This window comes from Emiliania huxleyi, assembly GCF_000372725.1.
Source record: "Emiliania huxleyi CCMP1516 chromosome Unknown EMIHUscaffold_14, whole genome shotgun sequence".
In the NCBI taxonomy this organism is placed as follows: Eukaryota; Haptophyta; order Isochrysidales; family Noelaerhabdaceae; genus Emiliania; species Emiliania huxleyi.
The window spans coordinates 219,492-237,634 of record NW_005201192.1 but is presented as its reverse complement, the minus strand read 5'-3'; the positions used below and the strand labels follow the sequence as shown (position 1 = coordinate 237,634).

The following is an 18,143-nucleotide window of genomic DNA, read 5'->3' as shown; positions in this document are numbered from 1 at the left end:
TGTGCGCCACAAGCACGCGCCGGCACGACGACATGAACTCACGTAGTACGACAACAGGTGGGGACAGGGGCAAAGGCACAGGAAGGGCCAAGACACCAGCAAAGAAGGAGGGAGCAAGCAGGGCTAGGAACACACAGACACGGCAGGGAGAGAGAATCGGAGAGAGAGAAAAGAGAAAGCAGAGAGGGCTAGAGTGTCCCGTCAGGGCGGGAAGAAGCAAGCAAATTCCAGATAAGCACTTGCCGCGCAGCGAGTGCCTCCGTGCAAAAACGATGGCAGAATCCAACGATGCCCGCAGGGGGGGGCGATCATCCCGAGCCCGATGCTCAATAATACGGATGAGAGCGCCCGCTCACCTGGCGGACAGGGCGCGCCGCCCCCGGCGCGCCCGGCGCGCGCTCGCAAGGCAAGTAGAGGGCTCGCCGCCGCCTCACTCAGGCCATCGGCGTGACGGTGCTGCCCTCTGAGAGCCAGCTGGGCCACTCGTCCAGCTTGAGCGACCCCTCGGCCGGATCGACCCGCGCTAGGTCGAACTCGCACGACTGCAGCATGCCCGGCCCCGGGTGATGGTGGGCGTTAGGCTCCTCCCACGTCGGCGGGGCGAGCCCCCCCCATCCGTCGGCGGTGCCCCATCCGGCCGGCGCAGCCTGCGCCTCGGCCATCGGAAGCTGGCTCTTGTCGCCGTTGAAGGGGACGGGCGCCGCCGTAACGCGGGGCAGCCCCTGTCGGCTCGGCCCATCCATCACCCCAGTCGGGCTGCCGGTGCCGTGCGACATCATCTCCTCTGACGACATCGAGTCCGGCGACGGCGTGCGCATGACTTGGCTTGTCGCCACAGCAACGGGGAGAGCGCTCGACGGCTGCGTCACGACAACGGGGACTGGCCTCGACTGGTGAGGCATCGGGGGATGCATCGGCGCCGGTGCCGGCGGCGGCATCGGCGCTGGCGGCGTCGGCAGCGGCGTCGGCAGTTCCGCCGCATCGTCCTCATGCTTGGTGAGGTTGATGCAGCGGCGGACGACGCAGGCTTGCTTCTTGACGCCCTTGCCGCCGAAGCGCGGCTTGTCGGCGCAATTCTGGCAGGTGCCGCAGTCGATCGCCTTGCACGGGCCGCACTTGCCGCACCGCTGCAGTCGCGCTGCCTGTCTGCGCCCCTCGCCCCGCGGCGAGAGGCTGATGACAGTCGGCTTGAGGCGTGCATTCTGCTGCAGCGATTCCATCTCTCCAGGCAGGAGGAGGCCATGCAGCTCGGCGAGGTCGGGCTGGTGGTGGTGGGGGGGGAGGGGGGGCAGCGTCAGTAGAGGGAAGTGCCACGGGAGCTGATGTGGCGGCCGCGGCGAAGGGCGCTGTCGCGCGGCGACGGACTTAGTGGGAGAGGGTGAGCCGGCGCAGGGCGGCAGCTGTGCCACGCCCCCCCCCCCTGTGAACCAGTGAGCGCCGCACCTCGGACTCGAAGGCGCCCATACACTCGTCTGCGAGGTGCTCGTCGAAGTCGAACGAGGCCAGCGGGAAGGTTCCGTCCGGCATCAGCCCGTTCGATATCGCCTGAGCCACCTTGAGCTTCTTGCGCGGCGACTCGAGCAGCTTGTCCTCCGAATGGCCGCGCGCCAGAATCTGCACGCAGCGCCTTCTGACGCAAGCCTGCTTCTTGACGCCTGCGGCGGGGGGGCGCAGACGGTTCGCTGCTCAGCATTTGATTGAGCCCGGCAGCGGTGGTATTGGGACGGGCGGCGCCTGGGCCATGGAACTTTGGCTTGTCTAGGCAATTGACGCAGGCGCCGCAGTCCTTGGCGTTGCACCCCTCGCAGGAGCCGCAGCGCGCAAGGCGCTTGTTTTCCACCTTTGCTCGGTCCTGCACCAGCATACCAACCTCCTCCCCAAGCGTCCTGGCCCGCAGCGTAGAGTATCCCAGATCCCCACGATGCCAACGCCCTGACGCCAGAGACACAGAGCCAGGCTTAGCCAGAGGGCTGGCGCGAAATGCGCGGATTGGGAGGCCGCGAAGGAGGGAGGCGCGGCAGAGGGGGGGGCAGAGGACGAGACGCGCGCGCGCCGCCATGCCAGTGGGGGCGCGCGCGGACGGGCAGGCTGTGCTCACCCTATGATGGACTTCCTGCCTCTGTATGCCGCACAAGTTGCTCCAGCAAGACTTTACGCTTTTGCGGTTTCGAGAGTAGGCAGGCAGGCGCTAGTACACAGCCGTCTCAGACCCGGCTTGATTGCTGTGGATTCCTTACGATTCCCATTTTCATTGGAAATCATGCGTTTTTAAAGGAACGGGGAATGCCGGCTTTATTATTTTTAGCCGTGAAAAGCCCGGCCCGACCCTTTTCTTGATTGGGGGGGCTTGCTCGGGGCTTTGTTGGGGGGGGCGGGTGAGGCAAACAAGTGTATGTTTCCTGTCGCCGTGCACTTTCGCGGCCGTCTTCCTAGTTCCTTTGTGCTTTGACGTCCGTCCGCTGCCACAGGTTTCACAACAGGGTTTTAAGGAGAGGAGTGTGGTGCTAGCCGTCGCCCACCCACCCTTGGGCGTCTCCCTCGCTAGCCCTAACTCGCACTCATGGGAGATGTCAATTCATTGTATGAGTGTATGCGAGCAGAAGTGCGTGTGCTGAATCTAGATCGCACGCCGTGGCATATGACTCGGGAGGCGTGCGACCGCAGCGCACCCGTCGTAAGGTCGACGGGCGCGCGTGTCAGCGAGAGAGAGTTGCGGGCGGAGCCATACCCGACTTTTCGAAGACGAGCCCCGCGCCACGGTTGCCAGCCGTGCCTTCGCGGGAGTCGCCCTCGAGCCGCGTCCCGTCGGCGCACTGTCCCTGAGTGCGTCCCGCCTTAGCGGCACGCATTCGGCGAGGACAGTCCTGCTGACGGGAACTTGTCGCGCGCCGGCGACGGTTGCGGCGGGGTGTGTGTGTGTACGAAGCGACGATGGCACGACCACCGCCCTGCATCACAGACCGGGGCAAGGAGGGGCCTTCTCGTGTTCCGCGGGGAACAGGAGGTCTCCCCCCTCCCCCGGCATGAGCAGCTACGGGTGGAAGGCAGCCCCTCGAGTCGAGGGCGGCACGACCACTGCGCTGAGCCTAAGACCAGAGCTGGCCCGTTCAGTACAGGTGTTTGCGCCGCCCCGCTCTACGTCGCCCACCGCCGCGCCGCGCCGCCGCCTCGCGTCGCCCGCCGCCGCGCCACGCCGACGCAATTAATTAATTAATTGATTAAGTAATTAGGTGAGGGCGTGCCCCTCGAGCAATAAATAATACGTGGCAGGGCAGGGCAGGGCAGCGGCGAGCGGCAAGTGGCGTCGGCGACGCGGTGAGGACACGATGGTGACGCCCACAGCGCAACGTGCGCGGCAGCAGCGCCGACGGCGGCCCCGCGCCGCGTCGGCGGCGGTCTGAGCGAGGCAGGCTGCCCTCCACAACCCCCTGGGCACTCCCCCGGCGAGCGGCGCGCTATGCGGGCCCGCCGCAGGCGACGCGGGCGGCGATCCGAGGCCATCCGCTTGTGGGCGCAAGAGCGCGGCTTCGAGCTGCCGGCGCAGCCTGAGGACGAGGGCTGCCACGTGCGGTGGCTGTGCGCTTCGCTGCGTTGCTGTGCGAGTCCAACCCGCAGGCGAGGGCGGCGTCAGGCGGATGGCACAGCCTCTTCATCGCCGGCGAGGGGCGGCTCTCGTCGTGCGGCTCGGAGGAGTACGCTGCCGGCGACCCGATCGGAGAGCTGGTAGACATGGTACTACAGAGCGCGCCATCGCGCCCGAGACGGCCCGCCCTGGCCCTGCAGACCTTCCCAGAGAGCTTGGCGAGGCTGTACAGAATGCCGAGAGCATACTGGGCAGAGGCTGCCGTCGGAGCGACGAGCCATGCTGGCTCCTCGCGGGCGGCGAGCTCGAAGACCCGCTCGGAGCTTCGCCGAGCCTGGCGGGCCCGCCCGCACGCCCGCGGCCGCAGGCATGGACAAGCCCTTAGGGGCCTAGAGAACACAACCCCCCCTCCCTTTCCTCCCAGTAAGCTAAAAGTACGTACACTGAGAGAGATAAAAGTACGCACGTACACTGAAAATCTTGTACCCGGGTATCAGGGCTTCAGAGGTGAACCTCGAAGAATTCTTTTTATAACGGTTAGTGCCAGTGCGCACCGGTCCCGTTCCCCTTGTTGTGCGAGGGAGTTTGGCAAAATTCTCTTGCGAGTGAATCGCGAAAGAAAGAAAGAAAGAAAACAGACAACCCAAACGAGGGATAGGGGAGGAGGACAGGGTCCCCACCTGCACGAGCAGGATTTTGGAAGGACGATCAGGGGGACACAGGTGGGGCTCTCCTGCTCCTGACAAGGGACACGACAGGCTCGCAGCGCGGTGCACGGTGGACTCCCACATCCACTGGCGGTCTCATCTCAGTCTAGCGACCTGCCTCCAGCTTCTCGCTGGCAGTCTCTCGCTACCACAGGCACACTGACACACGAGGGGTGGCAGGGGCGGCGGCAGCCGAGTCACCCACATACTATGCAGGCCTCACTAGAGGTGCGGCCTGCGCGTGTCCTCGCCCTTGGGAAGGTCTTGAGGGGGAAGGGGAAGGGGCTGTGTGTCTGTGCATGCATGCATGTGTGTGTGTGTGTGTGTGTGTGTGTGTGTGTGTGTGTGTGTGTGTGTGTGTGTGTGTGTGTGTGTGTGTGTGTGTGTGTGTGTGTGTGTGTGTGTGTGTGTGCGAGCCGCCCTGAACGCCACGAGCGCGCCGCGAGCGCCGCAGCGCCGCGAACGCCGGCGAGCGCCGTCGGCAGCGCGCGACCGCCACCCAAAAGCGGAGGTACATCAGGAGCCGCAGCCGGCCTGCTATCAACCCCGCAGCCGCGGTGGCGACACCTGAGGGAGGGTGTAGAGGATGTAGAGTGTAGAGCGCTGTAGAGCTGTAGAGCTGGAGAGCGCTGTAGAGCTGTAGAGCTCTACATCCACCGCGTGACGATGCGCCTCCGTTGTAGAGCGATGTAGAGGCGCTCTACAACGTGAAATCTCTACAACAAACTCTACATCATAAGCGGCGAACGAGGCACGGTCGCTCTCCGACATGAGGCGCGTTGCACTTGCCAGTGCTGCCCTGGCCTTCTGTCTGCCCGCCCAATGGGTAGGAGGTGCCTCTGCTGCTGTGGCATGCCTCACGGCTGCGACTGGCCGGCGCCTCGGCGCGTCAGCTCGGCTCGGCGTAGCGATCGTGGCCAGCGCAACTCGCCTGGACTCAACGCTCAGCCAGGAGCTCCCGCACGCGCTGGCGCGAGTCATGGCTCATGCAACGCTCAACAATGATCCCCTCGCCTCGCGCAAATGCGACCGTCCTCGCAGCCGACAGTCCACCGCCTGCTAAAGAAGCACAGCGACGAATGCGGCACCGGCGACACATGGCAGGCTGGTCATGACGCAGTTATAGGGTGTTGTGTGCCGTCGGAGTGACTCTCTGTGTGTCAGGGATAGTCAGGGCTGTCCATCAGAGCTCCAGTAAGCTCGGAGACACCCCATTAGCGCGGCTCGACCTCTTTGAGTCACTGCCTTGGCGGTTTGGCTGTAGAGCCTCTACAACAAACTCTACAGCAAAATCGCGCTCTACATCGCTCTACAACGCAGGCGCCTCGTCACGCGGCGGATGTAGAGCTCTACAGCTCTACAGCGCTCCAGAGCGCTCTACATCTCTACAGCTCTACAGCGCTCTACACTCTACATCCTCTACACCCTCCGCCCTCCCTCAGGGCGACACCGACGAGCGTGGGACTGCCCACCCCGCCTCTCGCCCGCGTGGTTTCAAGATGAGGGATCCGATGAGGAGCGCGCCTCCGCACGCGACGGTGGCAGCTGCGCGCGGGCTCTGCTTCCTCCCACTGCTCTGCCGTATGGACCTCCGCGAGCACCTATCGGGGAAACCCATTGGCCCATCTCTCGACGGCACGTCGTCAACAGTGCTCGTGCGCTATATGTACGACGGTGGCTCCTTGGCACAAGGTCGCCTTTGCCAGTTTGAGCCCTCGAGTGCAGCATCGGCCACCGGCTTGGAGCTGCTCCGCTGCCTCGCAAATGACGGCGTTGACCTGACGCGGTTCTATGTCTGCGTCTACGAGACGATTGCCTCGAGAGGTTCGTGGATGCCGGTATTGCGCGACGTGGTTGACGCTGACGCCGACGCGAACGACGCCGCCGACGCACTCCTTCCTCTGTGCGCCGAGGCGCCTGATGGCTCTCCCGTGGCTCGCCGCATTGACGTCAAACTCTTTCGCCGCGCTGCCGCCTCGTTCGATGCAGCGCGCGCCGATCAGGCGGCGCAGCCATCGGGGAAGCTTGCAAAAGGCGGATACTTTGGGATCGGTGTAGTTGGCGCGAAGAATCAAGCCAACTTGGGCACCCTCTGGCGCTCGGCGTATCAGCTCGGCGCGAGCCTGCTCTTCACAGTCGGCACGCGGTACAAGAACCAGCCCACAGACACGGTGCACGCCATCCAGCGCGTCCCGTTCTTAGAACTGGATGACTGGAATGCGTTCGTCGAGACGTGTGCGCCGAAAGGGGCGCTGTGGGTCGCTGTCGAGTTCGGCGGCACGCCGCTCTCAGAGTTCGAGCACCCGCCCAACGCCATCTACCTGCTCGGCTCGGAGGACGCGGGCCTGCCGACTTCTGTGCTGCGCGCGTGTCATGCGACCGTCTCGCTGGAGTCGGAGAACTATGCATCGTACAACGTGGCCGTGGCGGGCTCGATCCTCATGTACGACCGGTTGGCCAAAGCACGACGCAGGCAAGAGTCGGCGCGGCTGGGCGTGCGGGGCAAGGGGACGCAGTGGTCGGCTGGAGTGTCGTAGCCGGAGATGCGCTGCACAAATCATTTGTGCGATGTACCTCTTTTTTCACAGGAGCCCGCCGGTCGCGTGTTGCGCCTCCCCAGGCCGTGCCGCAGGCGGCAGCCTCTGGGGTCCCTGCGCGTGCGCCTGGGGTGCCCCTGCTGCACGGCTTCGAGACGGCCCCTCGTGTCGAGCGGTTTTGGCTTTTGCCGGTTGGGTCCACCGCGGAAACTCTTGTGGTCTTGGAAGAGTCTTGGACCTTGCCCCCAGAGCATGCAGGCCCCGCACGAGGGGCGCGTGGCAGCGTCTCAGTGGCGTCTCTCGCCGCTCGCGAGCGTTGTTTGGGAGAAAGAGGGTGCACTACATCGATGGCGTATATAGAGCGTACGTCAAATCAAAGGTCACGGGGGCGGGGGGGGAGGCTTTCGATCCCCCCTCCCAACGAATGCAAGCGGGGCCCCTCGCAGCGAGGGGTAGGCGGGCCAACGGCGCTCACTCGTTCTCCTCGGACTTGAGCTTGGCGCCGCCGTTGAGCACCTTGATGTTCAGCTGCGCCGCACGCTCCACAATCTCCTTGCGCTTGCGCGCAGAGACATTGTGCGCAATCTCCGCCGCATACCTGCAAGGGGATGAGGGGCGATAGCGTTGGATGGCGCGCTGGGTTGAGGGGCGGAGCGCTGCAAGGCGGATGCGGCGGTGGCAGGGCGGGAGAGCAGGGTTGAGCGAGGCGCCGCGGCGAGGAGGGGAGGGGAGCCGAGCAGCGGCCGGGTGGGGGGGGGGGGGCACCGGCGGTTCTGCATCAGAAGGACGTCGAGCTCCTTGACGGTGCTCACGGTGAATTTGTAGAAGCCGCCGGGCAGCATGTGGCGCGTCTTCTTGTCCGAGCCGTAGCCCACATTCACAAGGAGCGTCAGGCCCTTGAACCTGCAAGAGGGCAGCCGGCCGAGGCTCACCACAAGCAGCGCAACAGAGCACGGCGGCCGTCGCGTGCGAGGGCGCAGCAGCTGCGGAGTCGGCACTGCCGCCGCGGCCCGGCTCCCAGCGCTGGCATGCTGCGGCGACAGCCCGCCCTCCCCGACGCAGCGAGCTTCAGCGCGGCGGGCTGGCAGGGTCTCTGCGCCTGCGCCGCTGCCGCGAGTCGATACCGCGGGGCTTCCTCCAGCTCTCCTTGACCTTGACAAACTCGTCGGACTGGTGACGCTTGAACTTGTTGGTCTTCTTCTTGACGATCTTCTTGTGCGGCAGCGGCACGGGAGCCATCGCAGCAGCGCAGAGCGACTGCGGCAGAGAGAGAGACGGCATCTCTCAGAGGACGCACAGCGCCAGCGGTGCGCGGCAAGCGCCGCCACCGGACGAGAACAGAGGGGGACGGCGGCACAGTGTGTGGGACAGGGGGCTTGGGCTTCCGGGTGGGCGCAGCGGCAGAGCAGCCACCCTGGAGAGGCTGCCTCGCGCAAGACAGAAAAGAATTCCGTCTCCCCCTCGACACTAGGATCCCTCGCCTGGTCTGGCCGATTCTTTTCGCGGTATCCGCGGGATATGGCGGGATATGGCGGGATATATGGCGGGATACCGCGGGATACCGCGGGATACCGGGAGATACCGGGAGATAAGAGATACGGGGAGATACGGGGAGATACGGGGAGATGCGAGAAGATGCGAGGAGATGCGGGGGAGATGCGGGGAGATAGGGGGAGATAGAGGGAGATACCGCAAAAGAATCGGCCAGACCAGGGCTACTGGGCGTGGAACTGGCACTAACACAGGAACACAGAAAAGAATTCCCGACGCAACATAATTCCCAAGGGAGTATACCTCTCCGTCGCAAATGTGGAGCCTCACATTCGTTGTCAGAAGGAGAAGGCTCCATTTCCCGAACGGAAAGCAGCAAGTTTGCAAGTTGTCATGAACCCTTGGCCCTGCACGGGGAAGCTTCACGGGTTCAAGCCTGGTTCAAGCGGGAGGTGCCGAGGGCCCGGGAGGCGGGAGCGGTAAGCCGTCGTCGCCCGAGCTTACAGCGGCAGAGGCAGCGCACAGAGCTCAGAGGGGGCCTCGCTCCTCCAAGACAGAAAAGAATTCTAACCGTCAGCCCCTCTCACAGCAGACTGGCACGGACTGCGGACAGAAAAGAATTTTAGAATCTCTCTCTCACAACACATAGGCACGGGACTGGGGCGCACTGGCACTAACAAAGGTACCCCAGAAAAGATTTCGGTAAGGAAGTCCGACAACGCTCGAAACGTGAGTCAGCGAGCGAGCCAGGACGGGGGCTTGCCCTGGGAGGAGGCGGAGGACGGGCTGAGGGAGGGTGTAGAGGATGTAGGGTGTAGAGCGCTGTTGAGCTGCAGGGATGTAGAGATGTAGAGCGCTGCAGAGCTCTCGAGCTCGGCACGGCTCTACATCTCTACAGCTCTACAGCGCTCTACACACTCTACAGGATCCCTCTACACCCGCCCTCAGAGGACGGGGCTCGGGGGACCCCGGGACGAGCGAGGGCAATAATGTATGCCGCGAGTGTATCTTGAGGGAGGCTGTATGAAGTTGAAGAGATTAGGAGCAGCAGGGACCCGAGGGACCGTGTGGAAGACGGCTAGTGCTAGTCCCCCCCATCGTGAGGACGACAGTCACCCTCGGCGCTAGTCTGTTTTGCGCTATCCCGATCATCCAGCCCGCTGGGGAGTGCGCTTCTAAGCTCCCCGCGGCCTGGATGTGAGGCTAATGACACCGCACTCCACAATGGTGCTCCAAATCCGCAGGAACACAGAAAAGCACAACTGCCTCCCTCGACTCTGATGCTGCTCGAGCGCTGTCGCGCGCAATCAGCGGCGACAAGAACATGGAGCAGCTACGAACAAAAGTCCGATGCTAGCTTGTACGAGCTGTGCCTGTGGCCTCGCGGTGCTTCCGGAACAGCGCCAGCCCTCCGAGGTGGCAGCCGGGCATGTTCAGCGCCGCCTCGTCGAGAGCGCGCCGCAGCAGCTCTTGCTGGGGGACGAGCTCGATCGCGGTCGACTCGTCGCGGTGCACGCCGGTCGCCGTCCGGTACACCTCGGCGACGGCGGCGCTATCGAGGCGGCACTCGATGAGGAAAATGATGTCGGGGCGGTGGTGGAGCACGCGCCGCGAGAAGCCGAGGCAGAGCGGCGGAGAGAGGTCGGCGGGGGGGATGCCAGTCTCCTCGACCACCTCGCGCGTCATCGCCTCGTACAGCTCGCGCGCCACGCCCTCGCACCAGCCCGGGGCTGCGCGCGCCTTCGCGCCACGCTCGCCGCGCCACTCCTCCAAGCTGGCCACGCCGATGCCTTCGGGCTCCGGGTGCCCCCCCGGCATGACGCACGTGTCCGGGCACTCGCCCACGTCGCCGCTCCGCCGCAGCAGCACCACGCACCCGTCGCTCGTCCGTACGACCGCCGCGTTGCCGAGCGGCGAGGCGAGGCACGCCGGCGGCAGCGCACGCCACGACTCGGCGCAGTTGGTGCCGAGGAAGGAGCGGTAGTCCGTCAGGCCGAGCACCACGCTCGCGCTCCTCGCCTCCACCCCGCCCTCGCCGCCGCCCTCCACGCCGGTGCCGCCCTCGACGCCCACGAACCGGAACTTTGCCCCGTTGAAGAGCGAGGGCTGACTGGCGCGGCGCGCCCGCCACACCGCCTCGATGGCGGTCTCGTCGCCCTCGAAGGCGGCGCGGTCCGCCGCCGGCGTGCAGACCGCCTTCAGCTGGCCCAGCGGCAGGCCTTGCGGGAAGGAGGCGAGCAGCTCGAAGGCGGACATCGGAGGCGGCGGCGCGACCCTCCTGCGGTGCCACTCGAGTCGCGTCAGGCGCGTGTACTGCTGCTCGAGCTCGCAGCCGCGCGCGAGGCAGAGCAGCGGGCCGCGCCCAAGCAGGCTGAAGCCGAGCTTTGACTGCACCTTGGCCGACCCGACGTTCTCCGACCAGTAGCCGCTCTCGATGCGCTCGAGGCCGTCCAGCAGCCCACCAAAGGCATGGTCGATCAGCGCGCCCGCCGCCTCCGTCGCCACGCCCAGTCCCCAAGTTTCGGCGCCGAGCCTATGCGAGCGGGGCGAGAGCATGAGACGTCTCTCGGCCTCGACGGGCCGCGAGAGAAGCGAGCGACCAGTAGCCCAGCGTCGCGCTCTCGCCGCTGATGGACTCGAGGCCGACACAGCCGACAACGTGGCCGCCGAGCACGATCGCGTAAATCCTCCCGTCAGCGCGCGAGCAGACCTGGTCCACGAAGAACTCCGCCTCGGCGATGCCGTACGGGTGAGGCACCACACGGCACATGCGCGCGACGCGGAGGTCACCGCAGTGGCTGGCAATCGCGGCAGTGTCAGAGCGTGCGAATGGTCGGAGGAGGAGGCGCGGAGTTGTGATGCTCGAGACGGCGGTGGTAGCCATTACATCCGGAGCGAGAAAAAAGAAAAATTTTCTCTAGTGTTAGGGGGTGATGGCTAGCACCACACTCCTCTCCTTAAAATCCCCGTGTGGTGGCGGCGTGCCGTCCTCCCATCCCTCCCTTGGGTTGTCTGTGCTGTCTGCTTGCTTTCTTTTGACGGGTGGTGAACCCCGAGACGGACGGAGGTCTATGTATGAAGTGTCTGCGTAGAGGTGAGTGGTGTACAGTGTCGTGTCCATTAGCTCCGGGTAGAGGGGGCGTCCCCCTGCAGTTAAGGGGAAACCCGGTACGCGGGGCCAACCCTCGGACACCCGTCTTTACTTTACGGCCCCTTCCCTGCGACCGCGCATCCCCCTCGGCGCTTAGGGCTCTCTTGCGTAAGCCCGCCCCCGAGCATCCGGCCCGCTGGGTGCGCTTCTTAGCTCCCCGCCATGGGTGTGAGGTTAATGACTGCAATCCGACCCGACGGGGACGCCACCACCCTCGCCCAGGGATTTACAACGCTGTCTAGGTCCGACAGCGGACAGGTTCGGCACCGGGCACCGCCTCCCCATCGACTCCCTGCGCTCCGGGCACATTGGCAAATGTGCCGGCGGCCTTGTGGACGGCTCGGGCACGAATTGCACGACGGCGCGGCGTCTCGAGGCGGCCGTGTTGTGAAAACGAAGCTGTTGCGAAACCGAAGCCGGGACCTGTACTCCCTTGCGCCTTGGGAATTAAGTTTAGAGAGAGAGATTTTGTCTGTGTTAGTGCCAGTCCCACGCCCAGTAGCCCTGGTCTGGCCGATTCTTTTGCGGTATCTCCCCCTATCTCCCCGTATCTCCCCCGCATCTCCTCGCATCTTCTCGCATCTCCCCGTATCTCCCCGTATCTCCCCGTATCTCTTATCTCCCGGTATCTCCCGGTATCCCGCGGTATCCCGCGGTATCCCGCCATATATCCCGCCATATCCCGCCATATCCCGCGGATACGTTACCGCGAAAAGAATCGGCCAGACCAGGCGAGGGATCCTAGTGTCGAGGAGCAGACGGAATTCTTTTCTGTCTTGCGCGAGGCAGCCTCTCCAGGGTGGCTGCTCTGCCGCTGCGCCCACCCGGAAGCCCAAGCCCCCTGTCCCACACACTGTGCCGCCGTCCCCCTCTGTTGCTCTGTTCTCGTCCGGTGGCGGCGCTTGCCGCGCACCGCTGGCGCTGTGCGTCCTCTGAGAGATGCCGTCTCTCTCTCTGCCGCAGTCGCTCTGCGCTGCTGCGATGGCTCCCGTGCCGCTGCCGCACAAGAAGATCGTCAAGAAGAAGACCAACAAGTTCAAGCGTCACCAGTCCGACGAGTTTGTCAAGGTCAAGGAGAGCTGGAGGAAGCCCCGCGGTATCGACTCGCGGCAGCGGCGCAGGCGCAGAGACCCTGCCAGCCCGCCGCGCTGAAGCTCGCTGCGTCGGGGAGGGCGGGCTGTCGCCGCAGCATGCCAGCGCTGGGAGCCGGGCCGCGGCGGCAGTGCCGACTCCGCAGCTGCTGCGCCCTCGCACGCGACGGCCGCCGTGCTCTGTTGCGCTGCTTGTGGTGAGCCTCGGCCGGCTGCCCTCTTGCAGGTTCAAGGGCCTGACGCTCCTTGTGAATGTGGGCTACGGCTCGGACAAGAAGACGCGCCACATGCTGCCCGGCGGCTTCTACAAATTCACCGTGAGCACCGTCAAGGAGCTCGACGTCCTTCTGATGCAGAACCGCCGGTGCCCCCCCCCCCCCCACCCGGCCGCTGCTCGGCTCCCCTCCCCTCCTCGCCGCGGCGCCTCGCTCAACCCTGCTCTCCCGCCCTGCCACCGCCGCATCCGCCTTGCAGCGCTCCGCCCCTCAACCCAGCGCGCCATCCAACGCTATCGCCCCTCATCCCCTTGCAGGTATGCGGCGGAGATTGCGCACAATGTCTCTGCGCGCAAGCGCAAGGAGATTGTGGAGCGTGCGGCGCAGCTGAACATCAAGGTGCTCAACGGCGGCGCCAAGCTCAAGTCCGAGGAGAACGAGTGAGCGCCGTTGGCCCGCCTACCCCTCGCTGCGAGGGGCCCCGCTTGCATTCGTTGGGAGGGGGGATCGAAAGCCTCCCCCCCCGCCCCCGTGACCTTTGATTTGACGTACGCTCTATATACGCCATCGATGTAGTGCACCCTCTTTCTCCCAAACAACGCTCGCGAGCGGCGAGAGACGCCACTGAGACGCTGCCACGCGCCCCTCGTGCGGGGCCTGCATGCTCTGGGCAAGGTCCAAGACCAAGATCCAAGTCGGTGGACCCAACCGCGAACCGGCAACCGCTGGACACGAGGGGCGCCGTCTCGAAGCCGTGCAGCAGGGGCACCCCAGGCGCACGCGCAGGGACCCCAGAGGCTGCCGCCTGCGGCACGGCCTGGGGAGGCGCAACACGCGACCGGCGGGCTCCTGAGTGAAAAAAGAGGTACATCGCACACAAATGATTTGCAGCGCATCTCCGGCTACGACACTCCAGCCCACCACTGCGTCCCCTTGCCCCGCACGCCCAGCCGCGCCGACTCTTGCCTGCGTCGTGCTTTGGCCAACCGGTCGTACATGAGGATCGAGCCCGCCACGGCCACGTTGTACGATGCATAGTTCTCCGACTCCAGCGAGACGGTCGCATGACACGCGCGCAGCACAGAAGTCGGCAGGCCCGCGTCCTCCGAGCCGAGCAGGTAGATGGCGTTGGGCGGGTGCTCGAACTCTGAGAGCGGCGTGCCGCCGAACTCGACAGCGACCCACAGCGCCCCTTTCGGCGCACACGTCTCGACGAACGCATTCCAGTCATCCAGTTCGAAGAACGGGACGCGCTGGATGGCGTGCACCGTGTCTGTGGGCTGGTTCTTGTACCGCGTGCCGACTGTGAAGAGCAGGCTCGCGCCGAGCTGATACGCCGAGCGCCAGAGGGTGCCCAAGTTGGCTTGATTCTTCGCGCCAACTACACCGATCCCAAAGTATCCGCCTTTTGCAAGCTTCCCCGATGGCTGCGCCGCCTGATCGGCGCGCGCTGCATCGAACGAGGCGGCAGCGCGGCGAAAGAGTTTGACGTCAATGCGGCGAGCCACGGGAGAGCCATCAGGCGCCTCGGCGCACAGAGGAAGGAGTGCGTCGGCGGCGTCGTTCGCGTCGGCGTCAGCGTCAACCACGTCGCGCAATACCGGCATCCACGAACCTCTCGAGGCAATCGTCTCGTAGACGCAGACATAGAACCGCGTCAGGTCAACGCCGTCATTTGCGAGGCAGCGGAGCAGCTCCAAGCCGGTGGCCGATGCTGCACTCGAGGGCTCAAACTGGCAAAGGCGACCTTGTGCCAAGGAGCCACCGTCGTACATATAGCGCACGAGCACTGTTGACGACGTGCCGTCGAGAGATGGGCCAATGGGTTTCCCCGATAGGTGCTCGCGGAGGTCCATACGGCAGAGCAGTGGGAGGAAGCAGAGCCCGCGCGCAGCTGCCACCGTCGCGTGCGGAGGCGCGCTCCTCATCTTGAAAACCACGCGGGCGAGAGGGGGGGGGGGGGCAGTCCCACGCTCGTCGGTGTCGCCCTGAGGGAGGGTGTAGAGGATGTAGAGTGTAGAGCGCTGTAGAGCTGTAGAGATGTAGAGCGCTCTGGAGCGCTGTAGAGCTGTAGAGCTCTACATCCGCCGCGTGACGAGGCGCCTGCGTTGTAGAGCGATGTAGAGAGAGCGCGATTTTGCTGTAGAGTTTGTTGTAGAGGCTCTACAGCCAATAAACCGCCAAGGCAGTGACTCAAAGAGGTCGAGCCGCGCTAATGGGGTGTCTCCGAGCTTACTGGAGCTCTGATGGACAGCCCTGACTATCCCTGACACACAGAGAGTCACTCCGACGGCACACAACACCCTATAACTGCGTCATGACCAGCCTGCCATGCGTCGCCGGTGCCGCATTCGTCGCTGTGCTTCTTTAGCAGGCGGTGGACTGTCGGCTGCGAGGACGGTCGCACTTGCGCGAGGCGAGGTGAGCATTGTTGAGCGTTGCATGAGCCATGACTCGCGCCAGCGCGTGCGGGAGCTCCTGGCTGAGCGTTGAGTCCAGGCGAGTTGCGCTGGCCACTATCGCTACGCCGAGCCGAGCTGACGCGCCGAGCCCGAGGCGCCGGCCAGTCGCAGCCGTGAGGCATGCCACAGCAGCAGAGGCACCTCCTACCCATTGGGCGGGCAGACAGAAGGCCAGGGCAGCACTGGCAAGTGCAACGCGCCTCATGTCGGAGAGCGACCGTGCCTCGTTCGCCGCTTATGATGTAGAGTTTGTTGTAGAGATTTCACGTTGTAGAGCGCCTCTACATCGCTCTACAACGGAGGCGCATCGTCACGCGGCGGATGTAGAGCTCTACAGCTCTACAGCGCTCCAGAGCGCTCTACATCTCTATGGAGTCACGTCGCGCGTTGAAGAATGAGTGCGAGCGACACCCAAGCCCCACCAGAGCAGGAGCCACCCGCCGCGTCCGAGCAGCATGGGCCCGCGGTTCACGAGCAGCCCATCTCTGATGATGACGAGCCGCAGTCAGAGTGGGCCAGCGGGACCGAGCGGTTGGATCCGCACGCAGAAGAGAGTCCGGAGGACGTCATCGCGGACCGGCAGCGGCGGAGGCGTGAGGCTCTCGGGGCGACCCAAGACCACCCGACCTCGCTTATTGGCGACGCTGGTACGCCGGGAACCGGCGCTGCTCGCACCGGCGCCGACCCAAGGCCACCATTGAGGATAACCGATGTGCCTGCAGTCATCGCAGGCGCCCGTCCCGCGGCGACACGGCGGACGGCCACCGGCACTGCCAGCGTTGCAGTTGCGATGCGTCGAAGGCCTGCCTCGGCCTCGCATCCGCGGTCGCCGGCCAAGGGCCTCCAAGCCGCGGCACATCGCGGGGCGGCTGCGGGAGGCCGCATCCGAGGGCAGCCGGTTGGCTCGACACGGCGAGGAGTGGAGGAGCTCGCCGAGCAGGTGGAGCAGACGAGACGGGCGCTCGCACAGGCCGAGCGGGACAACAGACAGCTCAGAGCAGCGGCGGCGCGGAGCGAGGCGGAGCTCCGCCGCGCAGAGCGGAGCGCCGAGGACGCGCACCCTGCGGCGGCGGCCCTCTTTGAGTCGAGTGGGAGCGTCGCTGCCATTGGGGCGGGCCTGCCCCGCGCGGACGCGCACCTGCTGCGTAATCTGAAAGGGCAGGTGCGCGAGCTACGGCGGCAGCTCCAGGGCAAAGAGGCGGAGCTGGCCGAGCTGGCAGAGCTCGAGCACAAGAGAGCAGACGCCCCGGTGAGCACGGCTGCTCACGCCGCACGGCGGGAGTAGGCCCACTCGAGCAAGAGCACGCGGCTGCGCGAGCTGCAGGTGCAGGCGCGCACCTACTTTGGCGAGGTGCGCCGGCTGCAGTCGCTGCTCGAGTTTGCGCGGCAGGAGAAGGAGGGGGCGATGGCCGCACTGCAGCAGCAGCACGACGAGGAGAAGGCGGCGCTGCGGCAGCGGCAGAGGGCGATCCAGAGCCAGGGGGCGGCGCTCGATGAGGAGCCTGGGCGGCGAATGGGAACGGCCGGCCGCGCGACACGTCCTTGACACGTCCCTGACGCGTGCAGGAGCTCGGCCGCTGGATGGATGATAATGACCAGCTGCGCGACCTCGTGCAGGGCCTGGAGCGGCGGCTGAAGGAGGCGAGGAGCGGCGTGGCGGATCGCGACAGCAAGGCCAGAGAGCGCGCCGACCGCGAGGCGTGGCAGAGCGAGCTCGAGCGCAAGCTGCGCGCCGAGCACCACGCGGCGCTCAAGAAGCAGCAGGAGGAGTGGGCGGTGCAGGTCGAGGGCGAGAGGAAGGCGCTTGAGGCGGAGCGCGCGAAGGTGCGCAGGCTGGAGGCCGCGCTCAAGGAGCAGGGAGGGGCGGCGGGCAGCGGTGCGGAGGGACAGGCGGAGAAGAAGGGGGCGGGCGCGGAGGTGTCCGCGTGAGGGACATGCACCTATGTGTATTTTGAACCATTGAAAGGACGAAGTAAGGCACCAAGAGGCTTTGATTCTTACGACCCTCACCCTAACAACTCTTTTCTCTCCCCCTCTTGGTCACCCGTCTCCTCTCTCGGCTCTTTTCTTTTTTCTGTGAGAGGGTTCAGAGAAATCGCGCTGAATGAGGAGCTGCTTGCTGCTCGCGCTCGCAGCCCCCGCTGCGGGCTTCAGCGCACTCGCTGGTGTCCGGCCTCAGCGCCTGCCGCCGCCCCGCAGCCCACGCCGCGCCGCCGCGCCGCACGCGTCGGCGGCGGCGGTCCTCGCAGCCCCAGCGACAGCGCTCGCGTCGAGGCCGCTCGCCATTGGTGCTGCTGCAACGGCGCTGGTCGCTACGATCTTCGCGTGGGTGCTGCGGGTGTTCAATACGCCCTCGCGCTCCTACCGCGACGGCGAGCGCGAGGCGGGCGGAATAAACTCCGTCGGAGAGGAGTACGATGCGTGGACGTCGGAGGGCATCCTCGAGTACTACTGGGGCGAGCACATCCACCTGGGCTACTACGAGGAGGGGCAGCGTAAGGCGCCCCTGTACGGCGGCAAGGACTTTGTCGAGGCGAAGTACGACTTCATCGACCGCATGCTCGACTTCTCTCAGACGGAGGCGCGCCGCCGCTCGCGCCGGCCGCCTTCTTTGCGGGGACACTTGTCCTTGCGCCGTCCTCGAGCCGCCCTCTCGACCCATCCGCGTAGGCGCCGAGCAGGGTGCTCGACGTCGGCTGCGGGATCGGCGGCACTAGCCGCTACATCGCCAAGAAGTTCCCCTCGGCCGACGTGACTGGCATCACCATCTCGCCAGAGCAGCGAAATGATGCATGTTTCATCTTGATTTGTGTTTTGTGATAAACCAGGCATCACAATCTCGCCTGAGCAGCGCCGCCGCGCAGAACAGCTCGCGACGGAGCGAGGCATCGGCAACGCGAAGTTCG

General features: G+C 65.4%; 7 protein-coding genes across 7 annotated transcripts; 4 read left to right on the top strand and 3 right to left on the bottom strand.

The window, feature by feature from the left end:
- Positions 1–5,873: 5,873 nt before the first annotated feature.
- Positions 5,874–6,827, top strand: EMIHUDRAFT_201406 (hypothetical protein; the record flags this gene model as incomplete). Its single annotated transcript, XM_005787735.1, has 1 exon — positions 5,874–6,827. One exon carries the CDS (start codon positions 5,874–5,876, stop codon positions 6,825–6,827), a length of 954 nt encoding a protein of 317 aa, XP_005787792.1.
- A 347-nt stretch (positions 6,828–7,174) lies between these two features.
- Positions 7,175–8,079, bottom strand: EMIHUDRAFT_352002 (hypothetical protein). Its single transcript, XM_005787734.1, has 3 exons — positions 7,927–8,079; positions 7,593–7,730; positions 7,175–7,425 (listed from the first exon to the last, which is right to left on the bottom strand). Exons 1-3 carry the CDS (start codon positions 8,064–8,066, stop codon positions 7,299–7,301), a joined length of 405 nt encoding a protein of 134 aa, XP_005787791.1. The 5' UTR covers positions 8,067–8,079; the 3' UTR covers positions 7,175–7,298.
- Positions 8,080–9,713: 1,634 nt separating this feature from the next.
- EMIHUDRAFT_55146 (hypothetical protein) lies at positions 9,714–10,580 on the bottom strand (the record flags this gene model as incomplete). Its single annotated transcript, XM_005787733.1, has 1 exon — positions 9,714–10,580. A coding segment is annotated over one exon (867 nt), but the record flags the coding sequence as incomplete, so codon positions are not given.
- Positions 10,581–12,437: 1,857 nt separating this feature from the next.
- On the top strand, positions 12,438–13,343 carry EMIHUDRAFT_351999 (hypothetical protein). The gene is made up of 3 exons (XM_005787732.1): positions 12,438–12,590; positions 12,787–12,924; positions 13,093–13,343. The coding sequence occupies exons 1-3, from the start codon at positions 12,451–12,453 to the stop codon at positions 13,217–13,219; spliced, it is 405 nt and encodes a 134-aa protein (XP_005787789.1). The 5' UTR covers positions 12,438–12,450; the 3' UTR covers positions 13,220–13,343.
- Positions 13,344–13,677: 334 nt separating this feature from the next.
- Positions 13,678–14,631, bottom strand: EMIHUDRAFT_201402 (hypothetical protein; the record flags this gene model as incomplete). Its single annotated transcript, XM_005787731.1, has 1 exon — positions 13,678–14,631. The coding sequence occupies one exon, from the start codon at positions 14,629–14,631 to the stop codon at positions 13,678–13,680; it is 954 nt and encodes a 317-aa protein (XP_005787788.1).
- Positions 14,632–16,818: 2,187 nt separating this feature from the next.
- EMIHUDRAFT_201399 (hypothetical protein) lies at positions 16,819–17,166 on the top strand (the record flags this gene model as incomplete). The annotated part of the gene is made up of 1 exon (XM_005787730.1): positions 16,819–17,166. One exon carries the CDS (start codon positions 16,819–16,821, stop codon positions 17,164–17,166), a length of 348 nt encoding a protein of 115 aa, XP_005787787.1.
- A 175-nt stretch (positions 17,167–17,341) lies between these two features.
- EMIHUDRAFT_201398 (hypothetical protein) lies at positions 17,342–18,057 on the top strand (the record flags this gene model as incomplete). The annotated part of the gene is made up of 3 exons (XM_005787729.1): positions 17,342–17,402; positions 17,499–17,775; positions 17,919–18,057. The coding sequence occupies 3 exons, from the start codon at positions 17,342–17,344 to the stop codon at positions 18,055–18,057; spliced, it is 477 nt and encodes a 158-aa protein (XP_005787786.1).
- Positions 18,058–18,143: the final 86 nt, after the last annotated feature.